Here is a 22726-nt window from a genome sequence, read left to right as displayed (position 1 = left end):
ACAAAATACAACCTGAACTGATGGAATGTATAGATGTAGACCTGTGTGTATTTTTTCCAAAATATTTTCAAATCTGACCCTATTGGTATGTTGCTCTCTGTTCCTGCTGCTGTTTTTCACATTACAGCTGTAATCAAAGTAGACTGAATGATGATGCCATTTTAAAATTTCCAATTATGGGACCCAACCTTGCAAACCCTTATTTGTGTGAGTGGCCCTATGAAATCAGTGGGTCTACTCACATGACTGAGGGTTTCAGGGTTCGGCCCGTAATCACTATTGCCACCGTAGGACAGATCTTCTCTTGCACCAAGCTCCTAGGAGAGTGGTGAGGAGGGAGCTGTCAAGGAGCCAGTTATGGCCCTTATTTTAGGTGCCAATATCGACCACCTCCAGTGCCAGCCTTAATTATGGCAGCCTCAGGCCTGCTCTAATTTATACCAGTTGAGTATGATCCCTCTGGGTATGTCTACACTGCCTCTGGGAAGTGTGATTCCCAGTGTGGGTAGACAGACTCCGGCTAGCTCTGCTCGAGTTAATGCACTAAAGGCAGCAGTTTGTATGTCTCTGCCATTCTCCTGCCATGGCCTATATCTCAAGAGTTAGCTAGACCATCTAGCTGAAAGAGGAGCTCTCAGCTGGACAGCTAAGGCCAGATTCCAGCTCCTTCATACTACCTGAGTGGCACAAAGTAGTCAGTTTGGGGAAGAGAATCTGAAGGGGAAGGGAAGGGGATGAAGGTAGATGGGGCAGCAGCTGGAGAGGCATATAGGTTGAGTGGATGTTCTTTGAAGACAAAGGAGACTAGAACATGCTAGTTATGTGAGATGAAAGCTTAATTTCCACTATTTTCAGAATACTATCATGGTTCTTGCATCACACCCATCACCATGATATCTAATTACCTGCCATCAGTGCCTTAAGAATGTGATTAGTATCTGTTATATGTAGATCCTCTCCGTTCTTTTCCCCCAGGGGAAAAATTGTTGGAGATTATTTGTCTGTCTAGGTGTTTGTGCTGCTGCTATCTCTGATGGCCTTCGCTGTTCAAGCTGTTCCCCTTAAACTGATGCAATGTAATGTTTTAGTATAATGTTGGCCTTTCTTTAATATATCGTTTTTATTGTAGTTTATTGGCAGATATAAGAACTTTTGCTAAAAACTGGGAACAGTGGGTTGTTTCATCTCTAGAAAATCTACCAGAAGCTCTGGCAGATAAGAAACTGCCTATTGCACGAAGATTTGTTTCCTCTCTGAAACGACAGACATCATTCTTACACCTAGCTCAGGTAAGCTTTGGAGACCAGACTGAGAATTTGAATCACTACAAAACACTGTAGAGTGAAAGGTTAATGAAAAATCTTCCCATTTTTTGACCAGCTATAGTCATTGGACCCATGAGTCTGCTACCATTTCAGGTGACAACACTGTAATCCCCACAGGATTTTTCTTTGCAAATCCTTCCATGCTTTGGCAAGCAAATTATGAAGTGGAATAAAAGGGTATTTGTTTATTCCCAAAGTGGAAAATATCAAATGATCTTTCTCCCAAATGATGACTTCCTCAGTGCAATGGTTAGTGAGTTCATTACCTTTTGGATTAACTTGTGATTTACCCATGTAAGTGGTGCTGGCTCTGCACCAGTAACATGCAGTCATTCACAATTATGAAATACCATCATCTTATTATCTGGTGTACTATATCAGAGGAAACATTGTCTTGTGGTTAAGATACAGGATTCTATTCCTGCCTCTACCACAGACTTCCTGTATAACCTTGGACATGTCATATAATTTCTCTGTGCCCCATTTTTCCCATATGTAAAATGAAGACAATAGAAACATCACAGTGGAGTTGTAAAAATACCCTGAGAGCCTCTGATGGAAGGCACTTCAGTAGAACAAAGTATTATAATGTATATGTAACTAAGAAAGGAGAAGGCTAAGAGTTAGTTAATATGGAAATTGAATCAATTCTCACTCAGTCATGGCAGTTCTATTTGGTCAATGTTGAAATAATTGTATTCTTGTGGTGGTATCTAATCATAAAAAAGACACATCATTCCTCAGCCTAAAAAAAGGAAGGAAAGAGCTCACGATCCTTCCTCTTCCACAAATTATTCAGTTCTTTCCACAGGTGCAGATTTTAGCATTTAATCCTATGGTCTCTTGCAGATTGCCCGACCAGCCCTCTTTGATCAGCATGTGGTGAATTCCATGGTGGCTGATATTGAGAAGGTAGATTTGAATAGCATTGGGTCTCAAGCTCTTCTCACAGTCTCAGGCAGCATGGAATCTGATGGGGAAGTCTACACTGAATGTAAGTCTGTGGTAAGATATTTTGTAAAATACAAAAAAAATCTTGCATTTTATGCTTGATTAGTTAGTGTGAAGATGGACTGAGGAAAATGTCTTTGCACTTACAGGTTTTGAGTTTCCTATGCTAATTCAGGATTCACCTCCAAAATTTTTAAAAAGCCATTAAATGGTCCCAATGTGTCCAACAAAAGGAGAAGCTTTTATCAAATTCTGCATGCAAATATCAACCTTGAAAATGGTTTAACACAGTTGTGTCAGCTATTGGCATCCCAACTGGGCATTTTTAAAATGATTGTTGAGAAAATGATATCTATGTTATCTGATAATTGTCAGAACTCTTTTTAAAAGTTAGCCACCATCTGCACAGGTCAACACAGCTGATTTGTTTCTGAAAAATGTCTCTTCAACAGCTCATTTGATAGTGAAGATGGGGCATAAGGGTTCTAAAGAAACACATCTAAAAGCATATTTAATACTTAATTGTAGCTTTATTTAATAGCTACTAGAGCTAGATTACATTGCTTGCATAAAAAACTTTGTTGTTGTTGAAAATGGCCTTTTTTCTAAAATAAAAAATGTCAGTAAATATATCCTAGACAATGTCACAAAAACTAGATAATGGAAAGAGCTACAAAATTTTGAATTTTTTCACACAATCATTTTTCTATTTTTTTTTACCTGTTCTTATAGCTACTGGCTCAGAATAAAGGGATTTAGCCACCTTCTCCTCAGTGCCTGAATATACTATGTGGTGACAAAAGATACTTTTTAATCACTTAAGGAACATGTTGGACAAAATCTGGCAGAATTGAGAGCAACAGCATCTGTGTTCTTCTACATTTTGTTACTTTGATCATGAAAGGTTGAATGAAGTATATGTTGTTCTTTCTTTTATTAAAAAATGCCTCACAATTTAGTCATATTTTCACTTTAGTTGCTCTTTTGTTCTCCTGTTTTCTTTTTATTTATTTATTTACTATTTTCCTTTCTGTTCTTGCTCTACTAGCAGAGTGAAAAGAAAGATTAGCTGGGAATTCACTGGACAGGTAATGAGACACTTTTTAGAAAAGGAGAATCTTGGATGGGCTAGTAGCTTAGTTTTGCTGTTGAGCACCTAAGAAGTCAGAGAAACCTAAGACACAGTGAAAGTCATCCATTGTTTCGATCATCCATATTACAGTATGATAAAGCTGTTCTTTGTCCTGTTAAATTTAGAATTAGACATGGGTCCAAGAACAGATCCTGAAACTAATGAAAAATGTCAGTATCTCAGTGTGTAATTTTATTTTATGGGAAAACTCTCCATTTTCTTAAAGTCTCCTATTATTTGCAACATGGAAGAGCTTTTTAAAACAAAACAAACAAACAAACACAAAAAGCTAACAAACAAGAATGTTTGCTTCCTTGGTGAATTTTCCATTCTTTCAATGCTCTAATTCTTTCCTTTCCTTTCCATGCTACAAAAGTGTCAATGACTGGTGAGTGGCTTTCTCTCATATTCAGAGGAGCGAGCAACGATGTGTTTTCCTTTTTACATGGTAGATGACTCTATTACAGTGTTCCAAGAACTGAAGGACCTGCTAAAGAAGAATGCCACTGTGGAATCATTTATTGAATGGTTGGATACTGTGGTTGAGCAAAGGGTTATCAAGGTACCTTTCAACTGCTCTGTCTGATTCAGGGCCAAATCCTGCTCCCCTTAATCATGTAAGCAAAGTCCCACTGACTTCAAGGATGGGATTTTCAAAAGCACTCAGCATTGGGCTAACTCTGCTCTCCCTGAAGACAATGACTTTTCAATGAGACACATCCTCAGCTGGTGTAAATTGTCATCAGTCCATGGAAGTCAATGGAGCTATGATAATTTACTCCAGCGGAGGATCTGCTCCAATAAAGTCAGAGTTAAGCCAGTACTCACTGCTTCTGAAAATCCCACCTCAAGTGTTTTATATATGAAAACCACAATTACATATGACTATGACATTAAAATCAGCACTTCCATAATGATGTAAAAATAAATAAAAGATACACACCTTACCTTTGTATATATGACACCAGTGGGACTGCTCAAATGAGTGTGAGCAAGATTTGGTCCTCAGAGATGCAGATCTTTGTTTCTTTCTAAATGATATTTATGTGACATTAAGTGTGGTGTAAGATAAAGTAACAGATGGAATCAGCAGTGGCTAATCTGCAGAAGAATTTCTTGTATGAAAAGAACGACCACATGGAAAGTGCCTCTGTGATTTTAGGCTGAGTGCACTAATATTACTCAAGATTTTGATGGGAATTATTTTTATAGTGAATTAAAAATCTTTTGCAAAGCAAATTTAAAATAATAAGAGCAGGGCCGGCTCCAGCTTTTTTGCTGCCCCAAGCGGCGAAGTGGGGGGAAAAAAAAGAGAAAGCTGATCGGCGGCACTTCGGCAGTTGCTCAATCGCGCTACTTCATTCTTCAGCGGCAATTCGGCAGCGGGTCCTTCACCCCCTCTCCTCCTCTTCGGCGGCACTTAGGCGTGGCAGCTCAAAGAGGAAGAGAGCGACTGAGGGATCCGCTGCCAAATTCCCAAGACCCGGACTTGCCGCCCCTTTCCATTGGCCGCCCCAAGCACCTGCTTCCTTTGCTGGTGTCTGGAGCCGGCCCTGAATAAGAGTTAAGGTTTGAGTAGTTAAATTAAGATTGTTATGCTCATCTGTTACCAAACACACGTATATTTTCAAAACAAAATAGTTTAAATTTGGGTCTTCCTTACCTGTCAAGACCTGCATTCAGAGTTCCAGGTTATATCTGAAATAATAAATGACATCCTAGCTTGTGACTCAATCTAGAAGAACAGACAGATGAGGAAAATTCAGTGCTTCAGGTGATAGTGAGATCAATGATCTCAAGTCAAACACCAAATTCTGAATCAAGCCTTTTCAGTGAAAGAGGAACTTTTTTTCAATTATTTTTGTTTGAAAATATAATGATTTGTAATGCTAACGTCTTCTGTCATCGTACTGAGCTCCTTAATGTAAGTGGGTACATAAGAGGAGGCAGTGTGATCTAGTAGCTAGAGCACTGGACTTGGACTCAGGAGACCTGGGATCGATTTCTGACTCTGCCACTGACCTGTGGGTTGACCTTGGGCAAGTCATTTCCCTTCTCTGTGCCTCAGTCTCCCCATCTGTAAAATTGGGATTAATGATATTGACCTACTTTGAGAGCTACTGATAGAAAGCATTATATAAGAACTAGGTATTGTTATTATTAAGTACAATGCTGAATAGAGCCCTTAGAGATGAATTCAGCCCTCAGATAATATAACAGACATACTGGGTCTGACCAATGGTACCTCTAGCCCACTCTTCTGTCTTCTGACAGTCACCAATGCCAGATGCTTCAGAGGGAATGACCAGATCAGTGATCCATCCCTTGTCATCCACTCCCAGCTTCTGGCAGTCAGAGGTTGAGGGACACCCAGAGCATGCGGTTGCATCCATGACCATCTTGGCTAATAGCCATTGATGGCTCTATCTCCATGAACTTAGCTAATTCTTTTTTGAACTCAGTTATAATTTTTACCTTCACAACATCCCCTGGCAACAATCTCCACAGGTTGACTGTGCATTGTGTGAAGAAGTACTTCCTTTTTGTTTGTTTTAAACCTCCTGACTGTTAATTTCATTGAGTGACCCCAGATTCTTGTGTTATGTGAAGGGGTAAACAACACTTCGTTATGCACATTCTCCACACCAGTCATGATTTTATAGACCACCATCATATGCCCTCAAGTCATCTCTTTTCCAAGCTGAAAAGTCCCTGTCTTTTTAATCTCTCCCCATATGGAAGCTGTTCCATTCCCCTAATCATTTTTCTTGCCCTTCTCTGTACCTTTTCCAATTCTAATATATTTTTTGAGACAGGGCGACCAGAACTACACCCAGTAATCAAGGTGTGGGCGTACCATGGATTTATAGAGTAGCATTATGATATTTACTGTCTTATATACACAAATGCACAACTCCCACTGATTTAAGTGAAGTTTGAGCCCTCTTATCTGAAGGCAGAATTTGACTGTTACAATCTAAAATGTGATGTGGGATTTTCTTTTAGACAATCAGTGATAAACAAGGAAGGCAGAAAAGATAGGAGATCATCCCCCCTTTAGCATCTATTATGTAATGTGATACAAAGGCAAACAGGTATGGCTTCCAGGGTTGTTTTCCCAGGGTTAGGAAAAAACAAACCCAACCAACAGTCCCCTGTAGGAGTTGAGATTAGTTGAGTCAGAGCTAATCATTTACAGAACATGTAATCCTCCCATTGCCCTCTACCTTCTGTTCATGTTAAAGTGCAGTCACTGTCAAATTCACAACACCGCTTCTTTCTGTTTGCAAAAGTGACAGGTTATGTTAGCACATGGAGCAAAGCCCTGTCAGGCTAAAGTGACAACAATGAGCCGCTAGTATTAAAAGCCCCACAGTTAGGATATTAGATATATCATTTTGTTGTTTGGCAAGAGAGATGGCCCACTGAATATTATGCGTATGAAGTTAAAGTACAGGGACCAATTACAGCTTGTCGTTTGTATGTGGCATAATACAGTGCAAAGAGTTTTTTTTCTCTCTAGCTATACATGTGTAGAGCGGTATTACTATCTTGAGTGCTAGGACAGGAGCCCAGCAGAAACACCATTCAGCATATCACAGCCCCAAGGGAGGCCTGGCTGGGTCCCCAGCCCCCTTGCACTAGAGAGAGTGCACACTACTCCTTTCTGAAGTACTAAGTATGTGCACTGCAGAGTGTGTCTCATGCAGCCAAACTGTCCTGCCAGACTGGCCAAGATATCCTGTGAACTGCCAAACACACACCACTCTCCTGTCTCCCCTGCTGTGTCGTGTGGCCACGTGCAGAGGCTGAATAAGATTCCCTATGAGTAGGAGTCAACATAGTTTACTTATAGAGTCCTCTTTCTTCCTTTCTCTTTTAGGCAAGCAAACAAAATGGGAGGTCACTGAAGAAGAGAGCTCAAGATTTCCTTCTCAAATGGAGCTTTTTTGGTGCCCGAGTGATGCATAATCTCACCCTAAACAACGCATCAAGTTTTGGTACCCTGGGCTTTATTAAACCCCTCCTTTATGAACTACCTGCTTGGCATGCTATCCAGACTTCCCAAGCATGTGGAATTGTCCTCGGGCTAATGTTTCTCTGACCAGAGCCCAAACGATTATACTGTATACATTGCTAACTGCATTTTTAAAGAACATCCTTAGCAGTGATTAGTTGGTACCCTAGGATTAATGTTAATTTTTAAAGGTTTGATATTTCTTTGTCATTTTTGAGCTAGTGCTAGGAGTTAATTTCCCAATATGTAAAATGGGGATAATGATACTGACCTCCTTTGTAAAGTACTGAGATCTAAATAACAATAATATACCACTAATAATAATGATTAAATGTACTACATAAGAACAAGGTAATATTATGATTATCTAACTTGGCAATAAAATGCACAATCATATTTCCCAAGATAAGAGGTCCAGATAAGTGATTTTAAATAAGAATAATATATCCGAATCAGTTTGGCAAAAATAATTGTTTTTCACATCGAGCCATTTTATAAGGAATTTAGTAAAATATCTTTATGGCTTAGCTCTGGGATAATAGACACCAAACACAGCATCCTGCTCCTGTTTGTTTTAAGATCTCAAGTTCACACTTCATATAAGTTGAAGCTTTTAACATTTTAGCGTCCTTCAAAACGGATATTTCCAAATTAGAAATTTTTTCAGCATGAAGTGAAAAATCACATTACAGTGAGCACATCATTTCTCAACTGATCTCTATATTGGGTGTTACATTTTTATCTTTCATTCAAAGGATATTTGAAAAGGCTGTAGTGGGAGATCTGTTTTAAATGTGGTGTTTCCTTGAAATCAGCTCCAAGACTCTGTCGACCATTGTCCGGTTATTTAGTACAAGACAAACAGAAATAGAGCAGAGTCAGGCTCATTCTAGCGGAGTGCAGCCTTATCTACCTCCAGTGTGTGCCCTCTTCTTGTATAAAGCATGTCTCACTTTCATCAGTATTTTTCTTTGATGTAATTAGAGGCCAAATAGCCTACAGGACAGTAAACATATTGAGCTAGGTGGGCCAGTGCAAACAGAGATTAGAGCGAGAAGTTAGGCACTATTCCTTGTTGGTCTTGGCAGGTCATTTAAAGTCCAACAATTATTTGTTTGTTTCACTTGCTTCTTGTAAAGTGTTGAGAGATGGTCACAAAGATAATTTTGCTACACTCTCTCTTCTCTTCCTTTCCCCCCCCCACTGCCCAAGGTTCTTTTCATTTGATCCGTATGCTACTAGATGAGTACATCCTGCTAGCCATGGAGACCCAGTTCAACAATGACAAAGAACAAGAACTCCAGAATCTATTGGACAAGTATATGAAGAATTTGGGTAACTTGATTGTTACGTTTAATTCCTTTTGTTTTTATTTATTTATTTAAGTCCTGACTGTGAAAAGATGTATGCACATACTTAACTTTTAAGTACATGAGTAGTCTCACTGACTCCAGTTGGACTCCCCATATGCTTAAAGTTAAGGTCTTTACAGGACTGGAACCTTATTTCACCTTTAGGGTAACATGTACATAGCTATTAAACACCCACAGCTTGCCCGGGTCAGCTGTGGGGCTGGAAAATTGCTGTGTAGACATTTGGGCTCAGACTGGAGCCCAAGCTCTAGGACCCCGCATGTGGGGAGGGTCCCAGAACCCAGGCTCCAGCCCAAACCTAAAATGTCTACTCAGCAATGTTTAGCTCCACAGCCCAAGCCCCACAAGCCCAACTCAGCTTACTCAGACCAGCTGTGGCCATGTTGCAGGTCTTTTATTCCAGTGTAAATGTACCCGGTGAAGTATTAACATGAGCAAAGGCACAAAAGGAATTTTTAAAGAGCATTTTAAACATTCCCAGCTATCATTCTACTTCAACATTGACCCTTTTATCATACTCCAGGCACTTTGCTGTGAAGTGAATAAAGCTGAGTAAAGCTCAAGAAATTGCATTTGGACCAAATTCAGGTCTCATTTATTTACACCGTATAAATCCAGAGTCCTGGGCTCAGTGGAGTCACAACAGTCTAAATGAAATCAGTTTGCAGCTTTTTGTTTCTTAATGGTCAAATTCCGCTCTTTGATACTAGCGGTTCCCATTGATTTAATCTGAGGGGGGAAATTGGCCTTTTAAAATTATTATTATTCAGCTTTACAGAGTTCTGTGCTATGCAAAATTTGCATTCATCCTGGGGACTCGGGTGGGACTTGAGGACCTGAAAGTGAAATCCTGGCTTCATTGAAGACAATGGCAAAACTCCCATTGACTTCATTGGCGCCAGGCTTTTCCCATGGTGTGCAATGAACTTGAGAAGTACTGAAGAGAACAAGTACTTTTTGCCAGGCAACACTATAAAATGTATGAGCTTAATGGGCTTTTGAACGCCCTCCTCCACCTTTCCATATGATTAAGGATTAAATGTTATGAGCCTAATTCATTCCTGGTGTAACTCAATTGACTTCATGGCTGGAGTGTTTCCACTTACTTCGATGACATTTCCAGAGGAATGAATTTGACCCAAGTAATTACCGGTATTGCTTCATTTAAGAGCAGTTCTTCTGTTATGATGTAGGTCTATGGACATAGAACACAATGGAAGGCTTTTGAGCAGGAAAGGGGAAAGCTAGGGTGATACTAATAAAGTTGCATATATGACCATGTAAAAATTGGAGGCTTTGTAGGATTTTTGTTTTAAAATAAGTGACCAAACAATGTTAATGAATCACTAACAGGCCCCTGGTGTTCTCATCAGCCGGTTCACATGCTGATGTACATGGACAGTGAGTTTACATGCTATATATGCATACAACAACAATCAAGAATTTTCTTATACTTTTCCAGATGCAAGTAAAGCTGCCTTTACCGCATCACCAAGCTCTTGCTTCCTAGCAAACCGCAACAAAGCTGCTACCCTTCCTAGTGACACTTCAGTCAAAAATGAGTGCCTTGCAGAGCAAACGTATGTGTCATTGTCAGCCAACCAGCACAGCAGTTTATATTCTGGTTTGAACCCCTTCTCCACTGCGGACAGTGAAAATATGCAGCTAACAGGTATTAACCAATTTTTAAGCATAGAGAAAATAATAGGGTAATAAGGAAGAGCCAACATGGATTTGTCAAGAACGAATCATTGCAAACCAACCTAATTTCCTTCTTTGATAGGTTTATTGGCTTTGACAGGGTTATTAATAAGAGGAAATCTGTAGCCATTATATATCTTGATTTTAGTAAGGCTTTTGACACATTCCCATATGACATTCTCATAAGCACATGTGGTCTATATGAAATTACTATGATGTGGTTGAAAGACCGTATTCAAAGACACAGGTGCTGGCTTTTGTTTTTCCCGCTGGGTGCTCCACCCCGACTCTGCCCCAAAGCCCCACTCCTGCTAGGCCTCTTCCCTCCCCCACTCTGCGACGTCCCCCTGCCTGCCATTCACTCGTCTAATCCTCTCCCCCAAGCGCCTACCACCAGCCGCTCCCACATTGACAGCCAGCCCTGGGGCCCACCAAACAGCTGATTGGCAACCAGCCCTGGTGCCCGACGAACAGCTGATCGACGGCCAGCCTTGGGGCCTCAGAGCCACTGTGGCTGTTGGGGGCTGAGCACCCCCTATTTTTTTCTGTGTGTGCTTGAGCCCCAGAGCACCCATAGAGACAGCACCTTTGCTCAAAGAGTAGTTATCAGAGGACTTATCAAGTCTAGTACTATTCAATATTTTCATTAATGACTTGTCTAGTGAAGTAGATAGTACGCTTATAAAATTAGTGAATCACACCTAGCTAGGAGGGGTTGCTAGCATTTTGGAAGACAGGATTACAATTCAAAATGACTTCGACAAATTGGAGAATTGGTCTGACTTCAACAATGTGAAATTCAATAAAGATAAGTGCAAAGTACTTCACATAGGAAGAAAAAAATCAATCACACAACTACAAAATGGGGAATAACTCAAATAGCTTAAAATTATCTAGGGTTATAATGGATCACAAATTGAATATGAGTCAACAATATGATTCCATTGCAAAAAAGTCTAATATCATTCTGGGGTGACAGGCGTGTCATATATAAGATACAGGATGTAACTGTTCTGTTCTATTCAGTACTGATGAGGCCTCAGCTGGAGTAATGTGTCCAGTTCTGAGCACCACACTTCAAGAAAGATGTGGACAAATTGGTGAGAATCCAGAGGAAAGCTACAAAATGATAAAAGATTTAGAAAACCTGAATTTTGAGCAAAGGTTAAAAAAATCGGGCGTGTTTTAGTCTTGAAAAAAAAAGTAGACTGAGGAGTGACCTGAGAACAGTCTTGAAAATTGTGAAGGGCTGTTATAAAGAGGACAGTGATCAATTGTTCTCCATGTCCACTGAAGGTAGGAGAAAAAATAATGGTCTTGATCTGCAGCACAGGAGATTTAGGTTAGATATTAGGAAAAACTTTCTAACTATAAGGATAGGTAAACTTTGGAATAGGCTTCCAAGGGAGGTTATGGAGGTTTTTAAAAACAGGTTAGACAAATGCCTGTGAGGGATTGTCTTGTACACTTGGTCCTGCCTCAGTTCTGGGTGCTGGGTTAGATGACCTCTCAAGGTCCCTTCCAGGGACCTATGTTTCTGTGATTCTATGCATCAGGCTCGTCTCTTTACTGATATCATTGCTCTTTTAGTCTATAGTTACTAAAGGGGAAAGAATATTGTGTAAACTTTATGTAATCAACTGGTGATTGTGTTATGGGTCCCCCTCTAAGCCAATTCACAGAGGATATGTGTTGTTACAGTTACTAGCTGCAGAGCATTTGCTTTGGAGCTGGGGCTGGAGCAGCTCATTCTGTAGCTCTAGAGTTCCCCAGTTCAGTCCTGGTATGTTAGCCAGTTAGGGGTGGCTGTCACATTAAGTGGAGGCACATCTGAGATTTGAACCACTGTGGACCTCAGATGCTCAGAAAGAGCTTCCTTTCAGCAGTGGATAGAAGCATCATTGTCTCAAACATTTGAGGTCCACAGCAGTTTGAATACCAGAGGTGCCCCCCTCACCATTTAATGTGATGGCTGCCATGTTGGCCAACGCACAAGGGATTGAACTGAGGGCCTCCAAATCCTCTGCAGAGCAGCATAGAGGGGAACCCATAACACACACTCATCACTGTGTTATATTTACAGTTTTAGAAAAACCCACTCTAGTCAGCATCTGAGAATATCACAGCATGAACACTACCTAAAACTAATGTTTGTTTCTTTCAGGTCAGCTGGAGCTTTCTCAAAGCACTGGTCATCTGATGACTCCACCCATTTCCCCAGCCATGGCCAATCGAGGAAGTGTTATCAACCAGGGCCCAATGGCTGGGAGACCGCCAAGTGTAGGCCCAGTGTTATCCACACATTCACACTGCTCTTCCTATTCAGAGCCCCTTTACCAGACTTTGTCACAAACCAATCAGAGCTATTATGGAAGCAATTCCAATTACCAGGCCATGTTCAGGCCCCAGACTCCTACCCCTTCAGGAGTTTATCACCACAGGGCAGAGCACAGTCGATTTGCAGCCTTGAGTGAGCAACAATTCTCCAGAGACTACTTCAGTAGCAGTTGTGCTGTGTCTCCATACAATCCCAGGTCTCCCTCCAACTACGGTCCCTCCTCGACTACTCAGGACACACACAATATGCAGTTTTTGAACACTGGGAGCTTCAATTTCCTGAGCAATTCAGTGTCTGCTGCCTGTCCAGGAGCAACATATCCCCCTAATGCTTCCAATGGTATGAATCTTTATAAGCATCTTCCTTTCTCTTGAACTATCTATTCATATCCAGAGGCAATACTTGCTCTTTGTCTCCTCTCTCGTACATAAGGTGTTCTTCAGTTCCTGTTCACAACTTCTATCCTCCTGTGCACCCTGGCTGGTTGCCACTGCTTTGATGACACAAAGCAGCTGTAAAGACAGGGTAACTAGCTACTTGAGAATTGATTTCCTGATTCCTATTGCCCAGGGGGATCCCCGGGTGGCCTTCGCAGCTCCTGTGCTAACCTCCCTCTAGCAGAGTTGGCCTGTTGAGCGTAAAGGGGGCATGGTCCATGTCTCTGTGCTTTAGCAATCTCCACTGCTGGAAGAGCCCCTTAGGCAGCTGGTATCAAACGGAGCAACCGTCAAGTTGCTCTTCTTTATACCAGGTCAATCCAGTGTCCAGCCAGCCCCCAAGCGAGGGTAGCAAAACAAAAGTGGCTTAAAGCACAGCTTGGTTGCAGTTCAGGGTTTTGGTCCTAGTGTGGATTGCTGTGAACTTAAAACAGTGGCCATGTCCCATCCCAGAGATGTGGTCGGTGAAATGATTCCTACTGGGACTGTGACCTGTAGATCAGTTTATGAGGTGATTTTGGGTCCTTCAGGACGAAAGGCACAGCGCATATGCAATACCATTATAATTAGAATTTTCTTTCCTTGTATTTTTTCTTGGCCATCCATTTCAAAATCTATTTACTATTATGGGTCAAATTTTCAAAGGGGCAGAACTGAATTAGGGATATGAAGTTGAGTAGTTGCTCCTCTGACTACTTGATTGTGGATGAGATAGGTTTGACTCTGACTTTACAGTGAAAGATTCACTCTGTGCCGAAACCTTTTTAGATTCTCTTCTCTCTTCATTGTACATAGATAATGCCTTAATGTTTAATAAGCTGTGTGCCAAGGAATTCACTAAGCTACTGTAGCTAGTTAGGGAAAACTTAAAAGAAGTGGATTTTACATAATGGATTTATTGTAGCATAATGACTACAACCAGTCACTTGTAGCTAATTTATATTAGTTCTATAAATAATCCTTGTTTAGCTTTTCATATACATATTCATGAGAACAAAACAAGGATAAATAGAAATTGAAGACATGGTGTTTGGAACTAGATCCAGATATTTGAGCTAGGGTTTGAAGTTTGAATTCAAGGTTCAACCATATAAAAGTTAGTGTTTTGGTTTGCATTCCACGGTATCAAATCCTTGTAAGAGTGGCTGTTCTAGTTAGCTTTTCTCTACAGCCTGACTGGCACCAGAAAATTGGCCCCTTCTGGTTTTGGAGCTGACCTGGAACAATGTATTTCAACTTGGAGATGCTAATCCTAGACCACCTAAAATTCAATGGGTTCAGTTGCAAGCGTTTGGTTTTGACCCATCTCTGTTTTTGCACTTCAAGAGTATGATCTGTCAGCAGTTCTCAAAGCACTTTACTAGCATTAATTAATTAAAACCTCACAGCGCTTCTGGGAAGTACTATTACTTCCATTTGACAGATGGGGAAACGGAGGCACAGAGGGGTAATGGATTGCCCAGGTTCGCCCTGATAGGCACTAACAGAGATGGCTGTAGAACCCAGATCTTCTGACTCCCAATCATGCAGTTAAGCCACTAGAGCAACCTTTCTTTTTTATGCAGTTATTTTATTTTACTTTTTTGTTTTTTTTCCCTGTCAATAGGATACTATGGAAACAACATAAACTACCCAGAATCCCACAGACTTGGATCAATGGTAGATCAGCATGTTTCTGTAATCAGTAGTGTAAGCAGCATTCGACCACTGCCGCCATACAATGACATTCATGACCCACTCAACATCTTAGATGACAACGGAAGAAAACAGGCAGGCTCATACTATGCAGATTCCTCATCTTCAATAGTCTGTCGGACCCCCATAAGTAAGTACCTCTGATGATCAAGTAAGTACTATGAACCTGGTAACACCTTAATACAGTGTAGTCTGTACACCTTCGCCAAATCCTGTAGTCCTCACTTAAGGCAAAACAGCCACTGACATCAGTGAGTTTTGCCAGAGTGAGAACCATGTGATCCCAAGGTGTTTGGAAAGGTAAATATTAAGAATAAAGGACTAGTTCATCCCCCTTTAACTCCATGGAAGTCAGCTGCATTATACAAGGCCTTATTTTCATTCAAATTTATTAATGGGGTCAGAAGAACTGCAAGGAGGATGTAAATCACAGCATAATTAGACTCTATATACATAATATGTATTTGCTTCTAGACCCCAGCTATTTAATTTCCTTTCCCCACTTTTCTGCATATCTTGTGCAATAAACTGCAAAAGATGCAAGAATAATGTCTTCTATTTTAGACGGATCATGTGTAGAGCTGGTCAGGAATTTTTCAACAAAACTTTTTTTGGTTCAAAAATGTGAATTGGGTGAAACTGAAACTGTTCAAGCTTCAATGAATCTTCCAACTCAAAAAGAGAAGGTTAAGGAGTGGCTTGATTACAGTCTATAAGTATCTACAAGAAGAATAAATACTGAATAATGCACTCTTCAATCTAGCAGAGAAAGGTATAACACAATCCAACGGCTGGAAGTTGAATCTAGACAAATTCAGACTGGAAGTAAAGTGTAAATTTTTAGTGATGAGAGTCATTAACCATTGGAACAATTTACCCAGGGTTGTGATGGATTCTCACTGACAATGTTTAAATCAAGATTGGATGTTTTTCTAAAAAAATGTTCATTAGGAATTATTTTGTGGAAGTTCTATGGCCTGTGTTGTACAGGAGGTCAGACTTAATGATCATAGTAGTCCCTTCTGGCCTTGGAAGCTATGAATTTATGAATTCACATGACAACACCACAAAAATTTTGGGGGAAAAGTTTCTAAATTGCCATAATATCCAGTTTTGACATTTGAAACAAAAAGTTTCAGATTTCTGAGTCGAAATAACTTTTCATTTAGAAATGTTAGCCATTTAGACTTTAAAAAGGTTTAAAAGGAGGGTGGGGGAAGACTGACATTCAGACAAAATATTTTGACGTTATCATGATGAAATCTTTTCATTGACCCAAACTGAAAAATATTTCTGACAGTTCTTGAAAAATTTCTGAGATTTTGATTTTTTTGTCACCATTGGGATGGGAATTTTTTTCTAAATCTCAAAAATGCTTTCAGGCCAGGAAATTTGTTTTCTGCTTAGCCCTAATCACATGTCACTTGCACTCTATACTAGCTCATGCCTTTTCTTGAAGTTTCCAAACCACTGCAGTCTGAGTCTTGATAATTTTTATTGGTGATGTTCCCTTTTTTAATGGTTAGCAATATTCAAGACTTAACAATATTGAAATGCTCAGGGCTGTCCTCCACACGTGGTTGAATATGACTATGACTTCCCCAGCTCTCTTTCTGGCTCCTCCTTGCCCACTTTCTCTGGGAGAGCTGCGTCTGTTTGCTAGTTAAACTAGTTTTGACTAAAAGGGCCATGATTTTGAAATATGCAAAACATTTTGTGGAACTGTGCACTAATTCTGTGGATGCACATGCCAGCCAGATATCCCTGTTGGCAAATCTGAAAACACTTAATTTGCTATTGGCACATACAGTCTACTGATTGTGAGAACAATCATGGTAATAGTATGAGCAACAATTTGGCCAAGACAGTCAGACTTAAAATGATTCCCCAAATCTAGGAATGGGCAGCTGCCCACTCATCTTGCCACTTAACTGTGCCCTTGTTCTTTTCCTTGCAATAACTTTTTAAAAAGCTGTATTCACCTATGCCAGTCATAGAAATCCCAAAACAGAGTTTAACTATGGTTCTTCTGAAGACTTCCAAATAGCCACTGCTGGCTGGCTTCTTTAAGAGAAACTTCAGCATGGAAAAAACACTCCAGGGATTGTCCTCATCAAGAGCTTTTTGTGTCCTGTGATGATATTTGCCAGCTGGAAGGTTTGATTTATTACATCTAGAGGTAGTGATGCAGTCTGAGGTTTGGTCAACACTATCACCTTATGTTGGTATAACTACGTTGCTTAGGGGTGTGGCTTTTCCACGATGCAGTTGTACCGACCAGACTCCTGGTGTAGACACGCTATGTTGACAGGAAATCTTCTCCAGTCAACTTAGCTACTGCCTCTTGGGGAGATGGGGTACCTCCTCTGACGGGAGAACCTTTCCCATTGGTGCACATAGTGTCTTCACTAAGCGTTACAGTGGCATAGCTGCACTGGTGCAGTGCTGTAAGTGTAGACCAGCCTTAAGAGTCAATACTGGAATGAATGATGCTAGATGGGGGAGGAGGAGGAATAGCAAACATGCTTCATTTTACATGCCTAGAGATGGGCTCCTGCTGTGAAGTTCAGCTGGATTTGTAACATCCTAAAAATTCAGGGATGTTCCCTCAGATCTGGGATTTTAGATTGTCCCTTCGAAAGAGAGGAGCCATTTGGGATATTCATAGCTGAATCCAGAGTGGGTTCAGATTTCAGCCCCCACCCCCCATTACCCATGTTTAGGGAGATGGCATGTCTGAATACAGGCTTGTATCTAATTAAAGTAAACTGTATATTAAGATAGAGAGAATCAAACAAAAAAACGTGCAGTGACAGTTACCTTTCTTTTCATAGCTTCAAATATGCAAACTGCAATATCTGCATCCTCCTCCCAGTGCATGTATGGAACATCTAACCAGTATCCTTCTCAGGAAACGCTGGACTCCCATGGACAGCCCAATAGAGAGATGGTGTCATCTTTACCACCAATCAACACTGTCTTCATGGGAGCTGCTGCTGGAGGCACTTGAATTAGGAGTGGCATTTTATTTTTTTACATTTTTCCAGTTCTAGCCTCTGATGGTTTTATTAGTTGTCAAACCCCATCAATGACTGGGATGAAAAAGTATTAAAAATTGGTCGTAAGGAACCCATCCTGAAGATATTAACACCCAAACAGAAAATGAGCTACATTCAGATTTGTGTCCTGCACATGAATTGCTCAGAAATTGTCATCATCAATGCAGTTCTGAAGTCATAATTTCAGAGTGAGCAGAAGGAACCAGTGATTCTTGCAAACATGTGTTGGCTGTGAAGAAATAATTATTCCCATTTTTAATTTATTAAATACACCGCTTCAGTCTTTCACGTAAACCTTTTTTGTATAAAAATTGTTTATTTAATGCCTGTGATGCTTGTTATTTATTAGGATTGCAGAGTCACTGTTTACTTTCTCTTGTTTGACAAATAGTCAAATGTATGTTTTCTACCTCCTATGGAAATGTTTACAAGGTCAATTTTTTACTGCTTCAAATCAATCTAAATCAAAATTCTTAAGTTTTCTACTGTTGTGCATTAAAATGTCAATTTCAAATGCTTAGTGCCTTATGCTCCTACTTCATGTTAAAGTTAGAGTCCACAAGAATTAGCCATGTTATAGGGCAGTTTTTTTCTTTTAAAATAATAATAATAAAACTTTAAACACCTTTCTTATTTAAATCCCACCTTTAGAGACTGCAAACATTATCCTCTAAATATTTCATACCACTGCCTGATATTGTCCCAGATAACTGACATTAAATGGAAACTGTGCCACAAAATGTCCTGGAATTCTGAAAATATTTGTGCTGTACGGGTCCAATCCAGTGCTGATTGAAGTCAATGGAATTACTGTCATTGTCTTCAGTGGGCCTTTGGCTAGGGCTCTGTGAACCCAACATGAATGTAGTGGAGATGATCAAAACATATTGCAAAACTCCAGTTATGCTTTAATAACTCTCCCTTTAAAAGGGTCACGATTCTGTAGGAGTGTTTGTGAAGGGGGCAGGCAGCAGAGCCGGATTTAGTGGCAAGTGACCTAGGATGCCGGGCTTGGGGGGGGGAGGGGAGTCTAGGACTGGCCCAGCCCATGAGCCTCTACATACAGCATTTTCAAAAATTCTATAACAGTGAGTGGAGGAAGGGATTTATTGGAACATCTGTTCCTACACATGACCAGAGCAAAGAACAGATGAAGAAGCAGGCAAACCACGTATCAGTCCTGAAATGGGCTACAAATGCAATGAAAAATAAGGTATTCAAATGTTTAACAAATGGAGGGGAGGTGCCAAGATGCTCCTCTCCTGGGGCGCTATTAGGTCTTGGGCTGGCTGTGGTGGGAATAAACACATAACACTAACCTGTCATCATATACATTTAAGAGGAGACAGTATTACGGTCATCAATTTTGGCTGGATGTATTTCGTGAGGGTTCATCACATGACATAATCTTTAATAAAAGATTAATTCCTGGAGACTACAGGACAATCCTGGAAGGTTGGCAACCCTAGACAGTATCCTACAGTAATGGTCTCAAACCACGGCATTCAGATTTGGATGTAAAAGCAAATTTCCCAGATTTAAGGGGCTGTTTAGTTTTATTGGTCCAGTTCACACAACTCAGATGAGGATTAGAACTTCCCCATGTGCTGGAGCCACTGGGTTTTTATGGGGGGAGGGGAAGGGGCACGGAATGGGATTATGATGCAGTATTCAGTTTAGTTCCATCTCATGCATAACTTCAGTTCCTTTTTCTTTTTTTACCATATCTTCTGTCATGGAAGCCTGATTGCAGCAGAAAGGCAATAATACAGGCAGAGTGAGTACACATTTATCTGCTATTTTCACAGCATAGAAAATAACCCTTGTGGAAAACATCCATTTAACTATCTTGGAGCAAAGTAACAATCACCTCACATTTTAAACACTGCAATAAAGAAGTGCATAAAACATAAGCCTCTGGAACAAGCCATAGTACTACTTAGCACACCCTCCTCCAGCACCGTATTCCATAATGGCAACTGAGCTAGGCAAGCTGAGACAGGATTATACATGTATTGGCTGCAATAACGTAAACGAGAAAAATATTGTGATATGGCTTTAAGTCATCTCTGCTAATGGTAGCGATGCTAGGCTCACTATACCCATGGTTCTCAACCCATGGGCCACATGTAGCCCAATTAGCACACAGCTGTGGCCCAGCTGTGTGCTAAAGGCCACAGGGCCCGCATGGCAAGGTCCGGGATACCAGGCTGCCCCTCCGGCACAGCAAGGTCTGGGTCCGTCAGGGTTGCACTGACCCCCGTGGCAGGATCTGGGGCTGCCCTGCCTTGCCGTGCCATGGGGTCCAGGGCTGTCCTGCCACCCAGCCCCCACAATGGCAGCCGCTCCTGGCCCCACTCTGTGGAGGGATCTCTGGGCAGGGACTGGGGTGCTGGGCATAGGGCAATTGGGGGGGCATTGTGGTTCTCAACCAATGGCCCAGGTAACACCCCCACAATGATAAATAGGTTGAGAACCACTGCACTATACATATGTTGTAAGACAAATGAGAGACTTGAAATGATGTCACACCATGCCGAAAAACTTACCTCAAGTTTGGATGTCTTTCTAAAATATATGCTCTAGCTCAACCAGAAGCTATGGAATTACTGGTGAAATTCTCTGACCTTTGTTAGACAGCAGATCAGATTAGATGGCTATAATGGTCCTTTCCGGCCATAAAATCTATGAGACTATGAACATGTAACAAAGAAAGTAGAGCTGCAATCTCATCTATGTTATTCCCCCATCATTGTGCTGATTTACTATAGTTTATAAATTGGTATTTTATATAAGGTTTCTTTCCTTTCATACAGGAGGCAGTGAGCAGTTAAGGGGAAGTACTTAAATACAGATTTCGAACTCAATATACGGTGCCACAAAGGTAAAAGTCTCATGAGGCTGCACCACAATGGGGATTGGCCAAATAGGAGAGAGAGTGGCTCTACCCACTTGCTCCTATGTCTAGGGACTATATATAACCAAAGGGGGAATTGTTATCCAGAAAAAGGATATGTGTAGTCCACACTCTAATGAGCACATGTGTTGCTCTCAGCAGCTGGTTGGTGCAACTAGCCAGCAATGATAAATAACATATGTCAGGAAAGTGATAACCAATGTCTTATCCTGTGATATGACAGCACAGCTTGGGACATCCTCTCTTCAAAAGGCAAGATATCTCTTTGATGGATGTGCTCTTGGCAACTGGGGCTTACATGTGCTGCATGTGCATGCCCATAATGGTAGGAATTGGCTCTTATTAGGCAGGCAGTGGTACCCAATGTCTCATTTGAGTGTGTTGTGATTTACATGCATAACGTCTTGTCACATTCATTTTCTCATACCAGCCCCCTCACATCCAGATGCTAATTAAAGGTTTTGTCATTAAAAAGGTTGTAGAGCAGTTTTTAAACTAGGAGATGGGGGAAAGCCGACTGCTGCAGAGGAGGATGTGGATCGGACAGAGACTTCTCTTAGGGGAGAGTCTAATGATAGAGAATCTCCAGGTTATAGTCAGGAACAGAGGATGGAAGAGGATAAAGTATGGGCCAGATCAGATGATAAACATTCACATAAAAAAGAATCTGACACATCAGAAAAGGGCAGACAAATAAACAGTGACAAGTTTTTAAAGTGCTTGTACACAAATGCTAGAAGTCTAAATAATAAGATGGGTGAACTAGAGTGCCTCGTGATAAAGGAGGATATTGATATAATAGGCATCACAGAAACCTGGTGGACTGAGAGCAATCAATGGGACACAATCATTCCGGGGTACAAAATATATCGGAAGGACAGAACAGATCGTGCAGCAGGGGGAGTGGCACTATATGTGAAAGAAAATGTAGAATCAAATGAAGTAAAAATCTTAAGTGAATCCACATGTTCCATAGAATCTCTATGGATAGAAATGTCATGCTCTAATAAGAATATAACATTTGGGATCTATTATAGACCATCTGACCAGGACAGTGATAGTGATGATGAAATGCTAAGGGAAATTAGAGAGGCTATCAAAATTAAGAACCCAATAATAGTGGGGGATTTCAATTATCCCCATATTGACTGGGAACATTTCACTTCAGGATGAAATGCAGAGATAAAATTTCTCGATACTTTAAATGACTGCTTCATGGAGCAGCTGGTAGGGGAACCCACAAGGGGAGAGGCAACTCTAGATTTAGTCCTGAGTGGAGCGCAGGAGCTGGTCCAAGAGGTAACTATAACAGGACCGCTTGGAAATAGTGACCATAATACAATAGCATTCAACATCCCTGTGGTGGGAAGAACATCTCAACAGCCCAACACTGTGGCATTTAATTTCAAAAGTGGGAACTATGCAAAAATGAGGGAGTTAGTTAAACAGAAGTTAAAAAGTACAGTGACTAAAGTGAAATCCCTGCAAGCTGCATGGGCACTTTTTAAAGACACCATAATAGAGGCCCAACTTCAATGTATACCCCAAATTAAGAAACACAGTAAAAGAACTAAAAAAGAGCCACCGTGGCTTAACAACAATGTAAAAGAAGCAGTGAGAGATAAAAAGACTTCCTTTAAAAAGTGGAAGTCAAATCCTAGTGAGGCAAATAGAAAGGAGCATAAACACTGCCAAATTAAGTGCAAGAATGTAATAAGAAAAGCCAAAGAGGAGTTTGAAGAACGGCTAGCCAAAAACTCCAAAGGTAATAACAAAATGT

The 22726-nt window shown here is 40.7% G+C and overlaps 1 protein-coding gene across 1 annotated transcript in view; it reads left to right on the top strand.

The window, feature by feature from the left end:
- RFX6 (regulatory factor X6) overlaps nt 1-18588 on the top strand; it is a 49123-nt gene extending 30535 nt beyond the window's left edge. The window contains exons 11-19 of the mRNA XM_034767002.1: nt 1130-1289; nt 2175-2319; nt 3861-3970; nt 7292-7409; nt 8639-8761; nt 10262-10471; nt 12665-13177; nt 14882-15100; nt 17787-18588. Coding sequence (XP_034622893.1) covers nt 1130-1289; nt 2175-2319; nt 3861-3970; nt 7292-7409; nt 8639-8761; nt 10262-10471; nt 12665-13177; nt 14882-15100; nt 17787-17980 — 1792 coding nt within the window. The 3' untranslated portion in view covers nt 17981-18588. The remainder of the gene's footprint in view (nt 1-1129; nt 1290-2174; nt 2320-3860; nt 3971-7291; nt 7410-8638; nt 8762-10261; nt 10472-12664; nt 13178-14881; nt 15101-17786) is intronic.
- The last annotated feature ends 4138 nt before the right edge of the window (nt 18589-22726 follow it).

This window comes from Trachemys scripta, chromosome 3 (genome assembly GCF_013100865.1).
Source record: "Trachemys scripta elegans isolate TJP31775 chromosome 3, CAS_Tse_1.0, whole genome shotgun sequence".
Lineage (NCBI taxonomy): Eukaryota > Metazoa > Chordata > Testudines > Emydidae > Trachemys > Trachemys scripta.
Note: the sequence above shows the minus strand (reverse complement) of the source record. Positions and strands in the feature narration are given on the sequence as shown.